The following is a 15,609-nucleotide window of genomic DNA, read 5'->3' on the forward strand; positions in this document are numbered from 1 at the left end:
CAAACATAAAAAGTTGCATCCAATTGTATTATGCCTTCGGTGGTCTTTATAAGACTGGAGGACCCAGTAAGGCTCGCCTCTTTCACGTGTAGTCTTTTCTTTAGTTCAGGTTTCGTCATGGTGAGATGATCCTTTGATTTCTGAAGACATTGCTGGGGGAAATCTCGATCTTGGTTGATGAGATGAGATTGGTTCATGTTCACAGACATAATGTTTGTTTATTTGTTGTTATTTGTTGCCGCACGAAGCTATATGACAGCGGTCTGTAAATAATCGAGTCTGGGCCAGACAATCAGGTGACTGACCTTTGGGATACGATGACATGCATGAACCAAGTCAGCGAGCCTGACCACCCGATCCCGTTAGTCGTCTCTTATGACAAAGATAGTCGCCTTTCACGGCAAAAATGGGTTGCTGAAGACTTATTCTAAACCGGAATCTTCACGGGTCTCGGATCTTACGACAAGCATAGACGCCTTTTACGGCAAGCATGGGTTGCTGAAGATCTATTCTACCCCGGAATCTTCACGGGTCTCGCCTCTTACGACAAGCATAGACGCCTTTTACGGCAAGCATGGGTTGCTGAAGATGTATTCTACCCCGGATCTTCACGGGGCTCACAGCTATAATGAATTGTTTGATAGGCCTATCAAACACAGGCATAATGAATTGTTTGATAGGCATTACATTAAGTTGACAGAGTAGACACAATTTATGGACAACAACTGCTTTGTTTACTGAAAAGATGTTTTATGTTGTCTTTGAGCAATGTATGATCTCTGGTGGAGTCATGTCACTCAATAAGTCTGGGCTAGAACGAAACAATGGTGCTCCTGAGAAATAGTAAGTAAATTCAAGAACACAAGTCACTGTATTGGCAAATTGGTTTCCAATGTTCTTTTCAGTTTCGTATCAATCCACTCCTGTCTTTCCATGCTCACGATACTTTTTCCATTTACTTTTTTTGTACTCTCGACGTGGCAAGTGGTCCTGTGCACAGCGCACAGGCATAGGCCACAAATAAGGTGAAGTTAAGCAACGTTGATCGTTGAGAGTCCTTGGATGGGTTACCGTGTTCGGCGGCGTGGCCCCTGAGCGTTTCTAGCCCTTCGGTCCTGCCCCACACCGAAGCACATGCAGCACATGCGGTGTCTCCTTGGGCAAGTCGAAATGTGCCTCTATTCGACCAGCAGTGCATGGGTACCCGGTAGGGTTGTTGTTAACATTCTAGCGCCTGACAGGCAGCTTGGGTTGTATACTCCCTAGGAAGCTGAGAATGATGGTTGAGTGCATACTGATCCATTAACCGGGGTAATAATAGTGCAGCGCTTTGAGCATGCCCCTGTAGTGTGGATAAAGCAATACAAATAGGCTTTTCGACGCGTGAAGATTCGGGGTAGAATAGTCTTCAGCAACCCATGCAACTATGCTTGTCATAAGAGGCTACAAACGGGATTGGGTGGTCAGGCTCGCTGTCTTGGCTTGATGCATGTCATCGTATGCCAATTACGTGGATCGATGCTCATGACGTCAATCACTGGATTGTTTGGTCCAGACTCGATTATTTACAGACCACCGTCATATAGATCTAGCTGGAATATTGCTGAGTGCTGTTTTAAACAACAAACAAAACAAACAGACACACAACAAGCCCGACAGCTAAGAGCTGGATGTTCTACCAGTGTGTTCCCCTCACAGCGTCCTCCACTGAAAATGGTTTGATTAAATGCATTTACCATGTTTCATAGTTCGTCGTCATCATCTTCGCCTAAAAAACAACAACCCCAGTTATCGCCATGATTAATGAATTGCTTTAATAAAAAGGAGTTGGACATATTCTTCTGAATGAAAAACCAAACGTGTAAACTTTGAAGCTCATTTGTTTTTATTTTATGTTTTTAAAAACTGGACATCTAAATAAAAATCAAGTTTGGTTTCTTTAAAACTAAGTCTCAGCGATGTGAAAACAAATTCAATTGAAAAAAGCTGTGAAAAGTAATCAATGAATCGCTAAAAATCAGATGACAGGCTTTCGCGAAAATGGAAAGCAATATCCGACCCAAGTCGGAAGCACCCGTTACTTACACAATGTTCATTAAAAATAAGTTTGTTGAGAAAGCTATCTGAAAAAAGTCAAAATCAATAATATTGCTCTGTTCCCTTTTTCAGTAATAAAAAGGCATAATATTTTAGCACATATACGAGTTTATTTCCCACAGATATAGCCGAAGAATACCTGGACAATCATATTCACCAGAAGACCATTGGGATGAATGTCTTCATTCTCGAACGCAACTGTCATGTCCCAGATGTCGAGATACAGCACTCGGTCATAAAGATTTACCAACTCCCTTTTAAGGATATTTTCATAAGCAGGTCCCCACATACCCCCAAGGGGTGTTATTGGTTTGGCTACGGAAAATTTATGCGGACCTTTGATGGCAATTGTGACACCAGGAGATCGTTTAAGTAGGTTTTCTATGGCAAGTCTAGTTCTGTGGACACGAGCCCTGTATATGTGGATGGGGGTGAAATGGAAATGCGCATACATATGAATAAGTATAATATCTGTTGATCCAGGAGGTATGGCGTCCAAGTGAGCAAACACTGGCTGACTTATTTTGGTTTTAACCTTGCCAAACGCCATTGGAAAACCATGTGGCATCCAAAATACCGTATAATTATATTTTTCATTGCATGCCTCGAATGCTGTATTCCATTGAAACCACTTCCTTGTTCCTTGCACAATTGGTGGCCCCCTTATCAATGTGAAATTAAGGATTGGTAGCAACTCCCCAAACATTTGTCTGACGGTGGAGTCGCCAAACAATATCAGAGTTCTGTTGGTCAGACACTGGTTATACATGTCAACATGGACGCTGTTCCAACACGATAGAGGGCGCCACGTGTTATTGTAAGAGAAGCCGATAGGTGGCGTTGCCAGCCAAGTATCCCGGAAGTTCCTCCTTCCACAAGGGATGGAGGGAGAGCGTTTCTCTGCAAAGATAATAAGTTATGGCAGTGAAACTATATGAGGATATCGATATATCAGTAAAACGTTGTGCAATACTTATATAGAGAGAGGATCACATTTATTACAAAACAAGTTAATTTACTGACTGGCGATCATGTTCCCTGATTAACTATCTGTATACAATTATTGGAATATGTATATCCAATAGGATAAAATGAAACATTCATTGATCTATTAACTTTTTGGAACCAAATATGATTTTTCCCTCGATGCGTAGGTTTGTTTGTTCGTTTGTTGTTTAACGCCGCACTATTCCAGCTATATGGCGGCGGTCTGTAAATAACCGAGTATGGACCAGACAGTACAGTGATTGACAGCATGAGCATCGATCTACGCATTTGGGATACGATGACATGCATCAACCAAGTCAGCGAGTCTGACCACCCGACCCCGTTAGTCGCCTCTTAAGAAAAGCATTGTTGCCTTTTAAGGCAAGCATGGGTTGCTGAAGACCTATATTCTCTACCCGGATCTTCAGGGGTCTCGATGCGTCGGTGGGAATATCAAATTAGCTTATGATATCATATCTGAAAGTTGAAGAGACCTTCTATATTGCCACGAGCTATCTCTGGTTAAAGCAGAGTCGTACAGCTTGGGAATCATTTACCAAAGGGAAGCTACTCAAACCTCATCTTCCCAAGGCAAGCGAGTTAACTGACTTTAAAAGTCCATTTTCCACCCTTGGCGAACTAGGCTAGAATTACTGGGCTCGATCGTAGCGCCACCAGTGGCTATAACCAGTTATGTCCCCTCTAAGCCTCTCCTATGGACCAATCAGATTCCACCTCTCGTATCACTTGCGTTTGCTTCACACAAAATGGTGGCGCCCAGTCAGGACGATCTGATCGATAATCAAGATCTATATTGTGATCAAACGTGTCTTACATCGCGGAATGCATCAGATCACGTGAGCACCTTAATTAAAAACATGAAAGGATTTGGAAAATATCTGCTGACAATGAGTTGGCGGTGGACATGCTTTGCAAATCGACCGAAATCTGCACCACAGATTACGAACCGGAATTCAATTTCGGTGCGCGATTTTGATTGGACTACGCATAGACTCGTTAGTCAAACCAAAATGTAACTCCATAATACCAGCCTAGTTCGGCAAGGGTGGAAACTGGACTTTTATAGCCAGTTAACTCTCTTGCCTCGGGAAGATGCTCTAACCCTAGTCTTCAAGACGTTTGTTGAGAGTCGGTCTGTCCTGTCATAGCGTTACGAAGTTCCGAGTCAGGTGTACACACTGCGACAAAATGAAACAAGGTAACAGTTCGGACATATTTCATATTTTAAATCGGGAACAAGGCCCAAAGCAGCAGAGGTCTGCAAGGGCAGATATGGAAACTGATCCCTCTAGGCTAGTTCTCTCGATCGCTAAATTGTTTCGCAATTTATATCTGTGGAGTATTTCAAAACTGTGGCATAGTTTCAATGTAATTTACACAATTACACAAAAAGAGTATATGTACCTTTTCACTCCTGCCATGTCTTTATATTTGAATAACATTTTCTCTACAAAATAACATTAAAAAAACGGAAAAAATCATATCTTACCCTTTTGGTATATCACCTGGACAAACTGATACGGTGTACAATTGCGTAGTTACGGTGTCCACGGTGTCACCCAACTTTTCTCTTTGGTATTTGTAACCAGTGACTTTACATATAAATTATGAGAAGGTTGTCTCTAAAGGCAATGGCAAATGTATGCCCAAAAATTATATCATCAGTGACTAATTCAGTTAACTCGTACGAGGTGATATCAAAAAGTTTTGAGCCTCACACAGAAAAAGTAAAAGAATTGGATTGTTACTACTTTATATTTCAACATAGTCCCCTCCCAACTCCACACACTTTGCCACTAGTTTGCCAGTCACTGATGCCCGATCGGTAGAAGCCAACATTCTGGTCCCCTAACCCTCTGGTACCCTCCACAGCAGCAGTTAGCTCATCGTCATCTTCAAATCTCCGGCCCCGGAGGTGTTTTTTCAGCCTGGGAAAGAGGTGGAAGTCACCGGGGGCTAGGTCTGGAGAATAGGGTGGGTGAGGGAGGAGTTCGTAGCAACATTCTTGCACAGCTGTCATTGCAACACGGCTCGTGTGGACTGGTGCGTTGTACTGGTGAAGCAAAATCCCATGACGGATTTTTCCGCGGCGTTTCACCTTGATGGATTGGCGCACCTGCTTCAATAACTTGGCGTAATACTCCCCATTCATTGTGGTGCCATGGGGCAGGTAGTCGATGTGAATCACTCCTTTGCTGTCCCAGAAGATGGTCATCAAACCTTCTTGGTGGATCTGGTGGCTTTGAACGTCTTTGTCTTTGGAGAAGTGGCGTGTTTCAAATCCATCGACTACTGTTTGCTCTCTGGATCATAATGATAAACCCAGGTTTCATCACTGGTTACAATCCTAAAATGAAAATCATCTGGGTTGGCGTTGTACCGAGTTAGCAAGGCTCCACTGATGGTGACCCTTGATAGCTTCATGTCATCTGTAAGCATTCTCGGGACCCATCTGGCACACACTTTGGACATGTGGAGTTTGCCATGAATTATATTATGTATGGATCCATATGGTAGGCCTGTTGTTTCTTCTAGCTCATGGAGAGTAATACGTCGGTTTTCCATCACTAGTTTGTGTACAGGGTCAATGTTTTCAGGGCTGGTACTGGTTGATGGCCGTCCGGACCGGGCATCATCTTCTAAGCTCTCTCTGCCACGCTGAAATTCCTTCACCCACCGTTTGATAGTTGCAGTCGATGGGGAAGACTCTCCATAAACTGCAGTCAATCGCTCTTCCACCTGTTTGGCAGATTGACCCTCTAGGACAAGGAACTTTATCACCGCTCTGTACTCAGATTTGTCCATTTCTGCCAATTCACTAGGGGTAGGTCTCTCCCACGAAGTGACATGACAAAATAATTGCAGCCAGCAATATGTTTCTACATAGCATCAGTAGCTAAGACATTCATGTACATCATGTGTAGCGCATTGTACCATTCGACCAGGAATACTGTGTGAGGCTCAAAACTTTTTGATATCCCCTCGTAACTTACGCAAATCAATTAATGTGGGTATAGAAGGACTCGTTTTATTTGAACATGGTACACACCTTTCGTACAGATTTTTCACTTAGATTAATATCTAGGTTTGGCCTAAACAGCTTTTATGAGCCTTTCTATATACATGTTTTGGGATGCCATTATCACACGTTTGTGGCCCAATATTAAAATAGTGCAGATCTCTTAAGTTGCCAAAGTTTGTAAATTGCCTCAGCTACGTGCCAGTGTCAGTAAGACACTGATTTTCCAGTATCTCCTACTATTGTTTTGATAGATACTGACCGTGTCTTTTGGATGATATATATATACTTACACTGTCTGCTGGATGATATATAGATACTTATCGTGTCTGTTTGGTGATAAATAGATATTTACCCTGTGTGTTGGGTGATATATAGATACTTACCCTGTCTGTTGGGTTATATATAGATACTTACCCAGCCTGATGGATGATATATAGATACTTACCCTGTCTGTTGAGTGATATATAGATACTTACCGTGTCAGTTGGGTGACATATAGATAATTATCGTGTCTGTTTGGTGATAAATAGATACTTACCGTGTCTTTTTGATGATATATATATATACTTACACTGTCTGCTGGATGATATATAGATACTTACCCTGTCTGTTGGATGATATATAGATACTTATCGTGTCTGTTTGGTGATAAATAGATATTTACCCTGTGTGTTGGGTGATATATAGATACTTACCCTGTCTGTTGGGTTATATATAGATACTTACCCAGCCTGTTGGATGATATATAGATACTTACCCTGTCTGTTGAGTGATATATAGATACTTACCGTGTCAGTTGGGTGACATATAGATAATTATCGTGTCTGTTTGGTGATAAATAGATACTTACCGTGTCTTTTTGATGATATATATATATACTTACACTGTCTGCTGGATGATATATAGATACTTACCCTGTCTGTTGGATGATATATAGATACTTATCGTGTCTGTTTGGTGATAAATAGATATTTACCCTGTTGAGTGATAAATAGATACTTTCCGTGTCTGTTGGGTGATATATAGATACTTACCGTGTCTGTTGGGTTATATATAGGTACTTACCCTGTCTGTTTGGTGATATATAGATACTTACCCTGTCTGTTTGGCGATATATAGATACTTACCGTGTCGGTTGGATGATATATAGATACTTTCCGTGTCTGTTGGGTGATATATAGATACTTACCGTTTCTGTTGGGTAATATATAGGTACTTACCCTGTCTGTTGGGTAATATATAGATACTTACCCTGTCTGTTGGGTGATATATAGATACTTACCCTGTCTTTTGGGTGATATATAGATACTTACCGTGTCTGTTGGGTGATATATAGGTACTTACCCTGTCTGTTGGGTAATATATAGATACCTACCCTGTCTGTTGGGTGATATATAGATACTTACCCTGTCTGTTGGGTGATATATAGATACTTACCCTGTCTTTTGGGTGATATATTGATTCTGATAGAGTCCGGGATTATCTCTGTACTTGTCCTCCTGAAATCAATGATATTAACCTTTTGTCATTTATATAATGATTTTAATTGCCTTCAAACATGATAAATGAAAAGTGAATTATAAAAACGCAGGAATGCTTTTGTGCACTGAAGCTCACCTATATAATAATTCAAACACCAAGTCCGTGTGTACTAAACTGTCCTGTCTGAAGCTATGACTCTCAGGATTTTTATAAAGTTCATATGTGTAACCAAGCTTTTGAAGATGACCTGTGAACACATGCTATTGATTGACGCGACTTCGCACAATCATAATTTCGTGACACTTCGTATGCTGTCAAAAGGGTGTCATGTAAAACATATCTTGACTAGAAGTGACTGAACTAGTAATGATAAATCAAATATATGACTTAATATGAAATATATATCAACATTCGTTTCGAATCAAACTAACGTATTTTCAAGATCTTTTCCCAGCATTCTGGGAACAAACATTCTTAACATTTGAAAACACGAATAAGTTTGTGTAATACATTACAGTAGTGTGAAAAATGTTATTTTTTATATATATTATCAACCTGAAAAAATAGAAATCTAAAACAAACATGGTACACTAACTGAATTTAATATTGAAAAAAACCCACCTCAACTCAATCAATTAAACAACATCCCACAATACTAGAGGGCACAGACTCCTAAATAACCTATTTACACGTTTTGAGAAGGGCATGAGTGTACTCCTTCGGGTTGTGAAATATACATAATGATTGAGATTCACTTTCTTCCACTGAGATTGTAGCGCTTGTGTGTCCGAACTCTTTTGGTTTGAAATGACCAGGCGATTAACCTTCTCATCCAGTAGCCTCTTTCAAAACATAAGCAATGCCTGAGTTATCCAAAGCCTTAAAAGGACGAACAAAAGATAAAAACACAAGTCTGAATCTTAACCATAAAGTCAGACCTAGTAGTAACGTTTTTAATACTAAAGAGTGTTAACGCTAGGATATCCTTTTGAAAGTTTACATGTTCAGGGAAGAAGCTGTGGCGCCATTGTCCATTGTACTTCACAGCCCGCATCCTCCAGAGGCAAGGGAGTTAACTGACTATCAAAGTCCAGTTTTCACCCTTGCCGAACTGGGCTGGTATTATGGAATTATATTTTGCCTATGCATAGTCCAATCAAAAACGCGCAACGAAATCCAAATCCGGTGCAGATTTCGGTCGATTGCAGGATTTGCATGTGCACCGCCAACTCGTTGTCAACAGATATTTTCCAAATAGTTTCATGTTTTTTATCAAGGTGCTCACGAGATTTCATGCACTTTGCGATGTAAGACACGTTTTATCACAACATAGATCTTTATTATCGATCAGATCGTCTTGACTGGGCACCGCCATTTTGTTTGAAGCAAATACACGCGATACGAGAGGTGGAATCTGATTGGTCCATAGGAGAGGCTTAGAGTGAGTGTGAGTGAGTTTGGTATAACGCCGCTTTTAACAGTATTCCAGTCATATCACGGCGTGTCAGCTTAATGTGGGAGGAAAGCCCGAAGTGATGCAGGTCTCAGACGTTTACCACTTTGGTGAAACCCACGAGCACGGGTATGGTGCTGACAAACCTAGTAACATAATCGGGGCGAACCGGGATTCGAACCCACAATCATAGGTTTCTGGCTAGCCCAAGGGACGCAACTCTGCACAGCGAATGGCGGCGCCTTAGACGACTGGGCCACCCGTGCCCCCGAGAGGCTTAGACGGGATATAACTGGTAATAGCCACTGGTGGCGCTACGATCGACCCCAGTTATTCCAGTCTAGTTCGGCAAGGGTGGAAACTCGACTTTTAAAGTCAGTTAACTCCCTTGCCTCGGGAAGATGCACAGCCAATGGGGCTGTAGCTAAAATCTCAGCATACACGCTTAAGCCAATATCACGAGTGATCGACTTTAGTCTCCGCTCTTTTTCTGTCGGCCATTAAATGACCAGAGAGAGAGAGAGAGAGAGAGAGAGAGAGAGAGAGAGAGAGAGAGAGAGAGAGAGAGAGACATGGGTATGGCCGAAATGGGGGCAACACAGGTCCAAATTGCCAGAAGGTTTGGTTGTACACCATTGACAGTAGCCAGGCTGATTCAACGGTACAGGCAGACAGGGAGGACAGAGGACAGGCCTAGAACCGGACGACCCCGAGTGACAACACCACTGGAAGACGGTCAGATACGGCTCATTCACCTGCGAAACAGATTCGTAACGGCGGCGGCGACGGCAGCAACAGCGTTGGGACATCCCATTAGCCAACGTACAGTGCTACGACGACTTCGTGCTGCTGGAATCCGAACGTATCGTCCTTTCCGAGGAATGGTACTGACTGCTCAACATCGACGCCTGAGACGGCGATGGGCGAGGCAGGCTCGACGCTGGCAAGTGTGAAATTGGCGTCGAGTGCTGTTTACTGATGAAAGTCGTTTTAAATTGTTTCGAAATGACTGCAGAGAACGAGTTTATCGACGCAGAGGGGAACGTTTGGCTCCGGCGTGTATTCGAGACGTCAATCCATTCGGCGGGGTATTTGTCATGGTGTGGGGCGGTATTTGTGGAGATCAGAAGACTGATTTGGTGATTATACAGGGAAACCTGAACGCTGTGCAGTACAGAGACCAAGTGTTGCAGCCAGTTGTGCTTCCGTTCTTACAAAACCAACAGCAGGGGATATTGTTTCAACACGACAATGCCAGGCCCCATACTGCAAGACAGACTCGGAACTTTCTAAACCAGCAGAACGTTGACGTTTTGCCCTGGCCTGCCCACTCCTCCGATATGAATCTTATTGAACATATGTGGGACCATCTTGACAGACAGATTAGAGCACGCCATCAGCCTACCGTCAACAGACAAGAATTGCAGCAGGCCCCGAGAGACGAGTAGCAACGGATTCCAGTCCACGTCATCGATGAGGCGGCGTATCACAGCATGCACTGAGGCAACTGGATGTCATACACGCTATTGAAGGCAACTGTGTCGCAATGCACTTTGGTGACATTTCAAACAACTTTTGAAAATGAAATTTCTTACCTTTACCTTGAGCTCACATTACCTGTGATTGCACAATTTCATTCAAACTGTGGTTGATCAATCATTTGTTACCCCTCCCTAGATCATATTTTAATTCACAACAAAACCTCTTCTTGTTATTTTTGTATCGATCATGGAACTCGACCTATACTTTCTTTTGCCGCCCAGTTTATATAGCCTCTTGGTTGACTCGGCAAAGCTGTTCGACAATCTGAACAAAACAGCCTCACTCCACCACGGCAAACTCTGCCTTCACACACTCTCCAGCAAAGAAGGCGCCATTTTCTATTCTGCAGAGGTTCTACTGTATGGTATCTGGATACAATGTTTGGAGTTTGGGTTCGCTCATTGGTGGACACACTGCCAGTCTCTGCGGGCAGTGATATCAGGGTTGACCTGGCCAGTCTGGCGCTGTCGCTGTCGTCCAGGCACCCTGCTGCTTGGTAATGTCACCTGTGGAATTACCTGGTAAGAGCGTTCACAAAATTGTTCGTTGCAGTCGCGCTGAAACTAGTTTTTACCAAGGGTAAAAGTGCATTGTCCGGAGTTGCAAACCTGTCTATTGTAAGTCAGTTTTGTTTGTTTGTTGTTTAACACCGCACTCAGCAATATTCCAGTTATGTAACGGCTTGTATGACAGTACCGACTGTCTATCACCTTAAACATATACAGATCAAGTGGTCCATTATTGGAAGCGCGTCATGGTAAATCTGCTCACGTGAGGCACTGTCTTCATCAGCTGATAAACGTCAACATGGTCAGGTATGGGCATATACATTTATTTGATTGACTGATCTATTATACAGCTGTTTTTTTGTTTCCGCACTCAGTAATATTCCAGCAATGTGACAGCGGTCTGTAAATAATCGAGTCTGGACCAGACAATCCAGAGATTGAAATCATGAGCATCAATCCACGCAATTGGGGTCGATGACATGCATCAACCAAGTCAGCGAGCCTGACCACCCGATCCCGTTAGTCCCCTCTTACGATAAGCATGGGCTGCTGAAGACCCTTTCTAACCCGTATCTTCAAGGGTTGATGTGCTTATAACAAAAAAAAAACGATTCCAGGGAACATGTTTAGTTAATTTCATATGGAATGATGACAGTCGAACGTTTAGCAAATAGTTCGCAAATCGGAACCATTACATAAAATACGCGCAAGGTTAGAGAGTTCGCACACGAGAAGCAACAAATAAAACATGCAAACTTAAACAGCCAAGGCAACATTACAAAAGCGACAAACATATTGCCATAATGGTAAGACATGTCGGCTAAAAGCAGAGACCATTGTACGATTATGACCATATCATAAGCAATAATCACTATCATTTATGAATCACCCCAGTCACAAACATATGCAATGGCAAGTTAATTGTTCACTTGAAAAAACACGAGAACATATTGGACACACTTCGTGGCTAAATAGGCATCCACCGAGGAATGTTTAAAGCTGGTTTACAGAAGGTGTCCGGTAATAGAGACACCAGAGATATACCATGGTCTGCATGAGTGAATGAATGAGTTAATTAATACTTACTCTGCAAACCATCTCGTGTCAGGCCCAAAGGTCATATAGTTGTGAGGCAAAGAGGTTTCTGTCCAGTCATGACACCTAATCGCCTTTGTTTTTGGTTTCTCACAGTAGAATGGGACGCCAAAATAGTCGGCAGTCAGATTACAAAAGGGGCGTTTTTTCATATATCTCATATCCATATATCCTCTGGTGGCCTCAGTTGCAGTATTTGATCTGAATGTACAGGTAATTTTTTTCCCAAAATATCCATTCTGGAATGAACGATATATGTGCGTCATTCGTTCTCTGGATGAAATCATGGCAGCCCGAATTATGGCTCTTCCTGTCCACAAGGTGCGCAGAACTCCAGTATACGTTCCATTCCCGTGGTCGATAACAGTTCCGGCGGAAGCAGCGCCATGTTGGGGATCTTTCATCCACACGACTAACATGTCACCTCCACGTGCTTTTGGTCTCTTGTAGTGGTCAAATAGAACAATGTTTACTTTGACCGTTTCATTAATCTGATACGTATGTTGTACATCAGCCAAAGACATGCGCGAGAGAGATCCTAAAGCTTGGCGACTCTCGTTGTTTATGCTGCTGTCGTTAACCATACAACGATAGTCGGCATAGGATTTTAAGGCAAGTTTCGGCGTAACTTTTGTTCTCCACTGGAAAGGTTTTCTCAAGGAATATCTGTTGTATTGAAACCTGAAATACAGAATACTCGCCTGGTTTAAGTTGGTATGCCTAGGTAGTTCGGTAATTATTAACTCTATCATAACATTTTAGAATCCATGCAGTATTCTGATTTGTCCGCCAGAAAAATCAAATGTACGTTCATAGACCATGACAGTATGTCTTTTACAATGCAGGGACTTTCTGTCTTTAACGAATAACGACTTCATAATAGAGATGTATACTATAAACTAATTAAACCTGGCAATAGACGCTATATTTTCTCAAGGGATGACAGTTCAGTAATGCTTGCATGATCTCTGCGCTAGCTGATTTTTGCTGTGTCTCAGTGAAGTGGTTAAAGTAATATGTTTGGCTTGGATGTACGAAAGAAAGCATATTGGCGAATGAAGACCGATCTTAACTGATGAACCTACTAAGATATTATACTCAACCGATGTCAGATGCTTATCACTTCCGTTGCGACCAAAGAGGTCGCGTTTGGTTTTTGGTGTTAGTGGCATGAAGAAACGACAACGCCGGAGAATGACCTGAGTCTGTCTCGACCATCCGAGTTAACAGACTCCATGAGGCGTAAAGGGCAAAATACCGGTGAACATTATATTAATTAGATCACTGAAGATCAGTGATGAACACTAGGTTTTCTTACCTTCGTGTGGTAATTTACTTTGAAGTTTGTGTCGCCTGGAGCTCGCATGGCAATAGGGCGACAAGCCAGCGCTTCAAGTCACAGTCTCAGCCTGTTTTTAAATTGTGGTAAATAATAAACATGGCGGTAAGACTTTCGTTGTAGGTTTATCCCTCGGGAAATAGGCTTTGTTGTACACAGCGTGTGGCTGTGTATAAGCATACAGGATATATCTATTATATAGAATCCCTGTCTGAAGCCATGTATTAATATTCAGAAACTGTCTTCATACACACTACATAGTACAGTATGTACAAAATATCCATCGGGCACAGTTCAAGGAAGCGACCTTGGTGTCGTGGATCATATTCTCTGTGACGTCACTTTGAGCATACCTACAGACTCATTCTCTGGTTTATAACAGAGACCATATTCTCTATGTTAATAGCACTTCTAAAGGAGATTAGCGTTGTACATTCTCGGTTATTTTAAAGGAATGACAAATGTTAAATTATGGTATCGTTTGAAATGATGTATATATAATATTCATACCTATGCGCCAGTCAAAAGTATCAGTAGCTGTCTGCTCCACTGACCATAACAATATACAACCCTCCATCAATAAAAATGAAATATAGATGAAATATAGGTATTGAAACGTCGGTAAAATTACATAAGTAATTTTAAAATCTACAAAACCCTTTCTATATTCATAAAAAAACCTCAGCTGAAAGCAGTGTTGTTGTTGTTGGTTTGTTGTTTAACGCCGCACTCAGCAATATTGAAAGCACACTGTGTCTATTGCACGATTCCGACTGTATCATAAGTATGTGGTTTTGAATAACTATAAAATAATGACACCAGGTGGGCGTATCCTGACCCACCGATGGGACCCGTCACAAAGAACATGCAAAGGCAAGTTCAACTGATGAAAAATGGATATATATACTAGTAAATTAAATAGACTAAAACTTGATAAACGATAGATAAAGCACAGATAAATTATTGCTAAGATGTAGATAAAACATAAATAGAAACATACTCACCATTTACCCCTCCGTTGTGATAAATATAATGTTGCTACAACCATCACAAGAACAGAAAGAAAGAAAAAGAACTTGACTCGTGCAGTGACCATATTCAAAATGAACACAAACCAATTTCTTATTATCAAACACTTCACAAGTTTTGCAACATCCAAATGATAGAGAGCTTGTATAAAAAACGTGGCGCGCAATGCTGCATGACCTGACTCCACTGAACATCATTCTCAATGCCCAATCTATAATAATTTTAAAAAGTATTGATGTGTAATATGACCGTCGTCACTGTATATCACTACACAAAAATTCGGATTTGTCGTAGATTGCAATACATCGGACACATATGTAAATGAACAACTTCTCATTTATTCCTTACTGTTTCCCTGGGGGGAGGAGGGGAGTGGCGTAGCGTCGTGAAAATATCTCCTTTTCCTCTGTCTCGGGATGAGAGAGACAAACAAACAACCAATCTTATATTCATAAAATTATGACATATGTTCGACTACATCACATAAACTCGCCATCATAAAAATGTTTTGAAATCATTTTTTTAAAATCAATGATGAATGTTCTCTCTGGACAATCCGAGTCAGGACCAAACAAGTGATTGACATCATGAGCATCGATCCACGCAATTGGGATACGACGACATGCATCAACCAAGTCAGCGAGCCTGTCCACCCGATCCCGTTAGTCGCCTCTTACGACAAGCACAGTTGCCTTTTACGCCAAGACTGGGTTGCTGAAGACCTATTCTACCCCGGATCTTCACGGGTCTTTTAATTAAGTTAAAAATATAAACTGACGTCCAAAAGAAACTTTACTAACTGAAAATATAAATTTCAGACAAAGTATAATTTTTTTTCGATGAAGTCTATCTTAAACACTTAACCTAAATACAACAATAGTGTATGCAGAAAATGTTAATCGTCTGTTACATGTTTGCGAGATAACACGCGAAAAAGTGAAAAACACGTGCACCACGGACAACTGCAAATGCACGTGCGGGTAAGGGTATAAAACGATTGCAACGGCACGTCAGACATCCACAGTGATAAAAA

General features: G+C 41.6%; 1 protein-coding gene across 1 annotated transcript; it reads right to left on the reverse strand.

The window, feature by feature from the left end:
* Positions 1–1,912: 1,912 nt before the first annotated feature.
* Positions 1,913–13,618, reverse strand: LOC124122209 (NXPE family member 3-like). The gene is made up of 4 exons (XM_046485348.2): positions 13,527–13,618; positions 12,200–12,889; positions 7,565–7,626; positions 1,913–2,997 (listed from the first exon to the last, which is right to left on the reverse strand). Exons 2-4 carry the CDS (start codon positions 12,790–12,792, stop codon positions 2,207–2,209), a joined length of 1,446 nt encoding a protein of 481 aa, XP_046341304.2. The 5' UTR covers positions 12,793–12,889; positions 13,527–13,618; the 3' UTR covers positions 1,913–2,206.
* Between the last annotated feature and the right edge of the window lie 1,991 nt (positions 13,619–15,609).

This window comes from Haliotis rufescens, unplaced genomic scaffold (genome assembly GCF_023055435.1).
Source record: "Haliotis rufescens isolate VD_foot unplaced genomic scaffold, xgHalRufe1.0.p SCAF_17, whole genome shotgun sequence".
Lineage (NCBI taxonomy): Eukaryota > Metazoa > Mollusca > Gastropoda > Lepetellida > Haliotidae > Haliotis > Haliotis rufescens.

Coding starts and splice junctions, on each gene's coding strand:
- LOC124122209 (XM_046485348.2), bottom strand. CDS start 12,792: ATGGTTAACGACAGCAGCATAAACAACGAGAGTCGCCAAGCTTTAGGA. Junction 7,627..12,199: donor GACACGAGATGGTTTGCAGA/GTAAGTATTAAT, acceptor CATTGATTTCAG/GAGGACAAGTACAGAGATAA. Junction 2,998..7,564: donor TATATCACCCAAAAGACAGG/GTAAGTATCTAT, acceptor TTATCTTTGCAG/AGAAACGCTCTCCCTCCATC.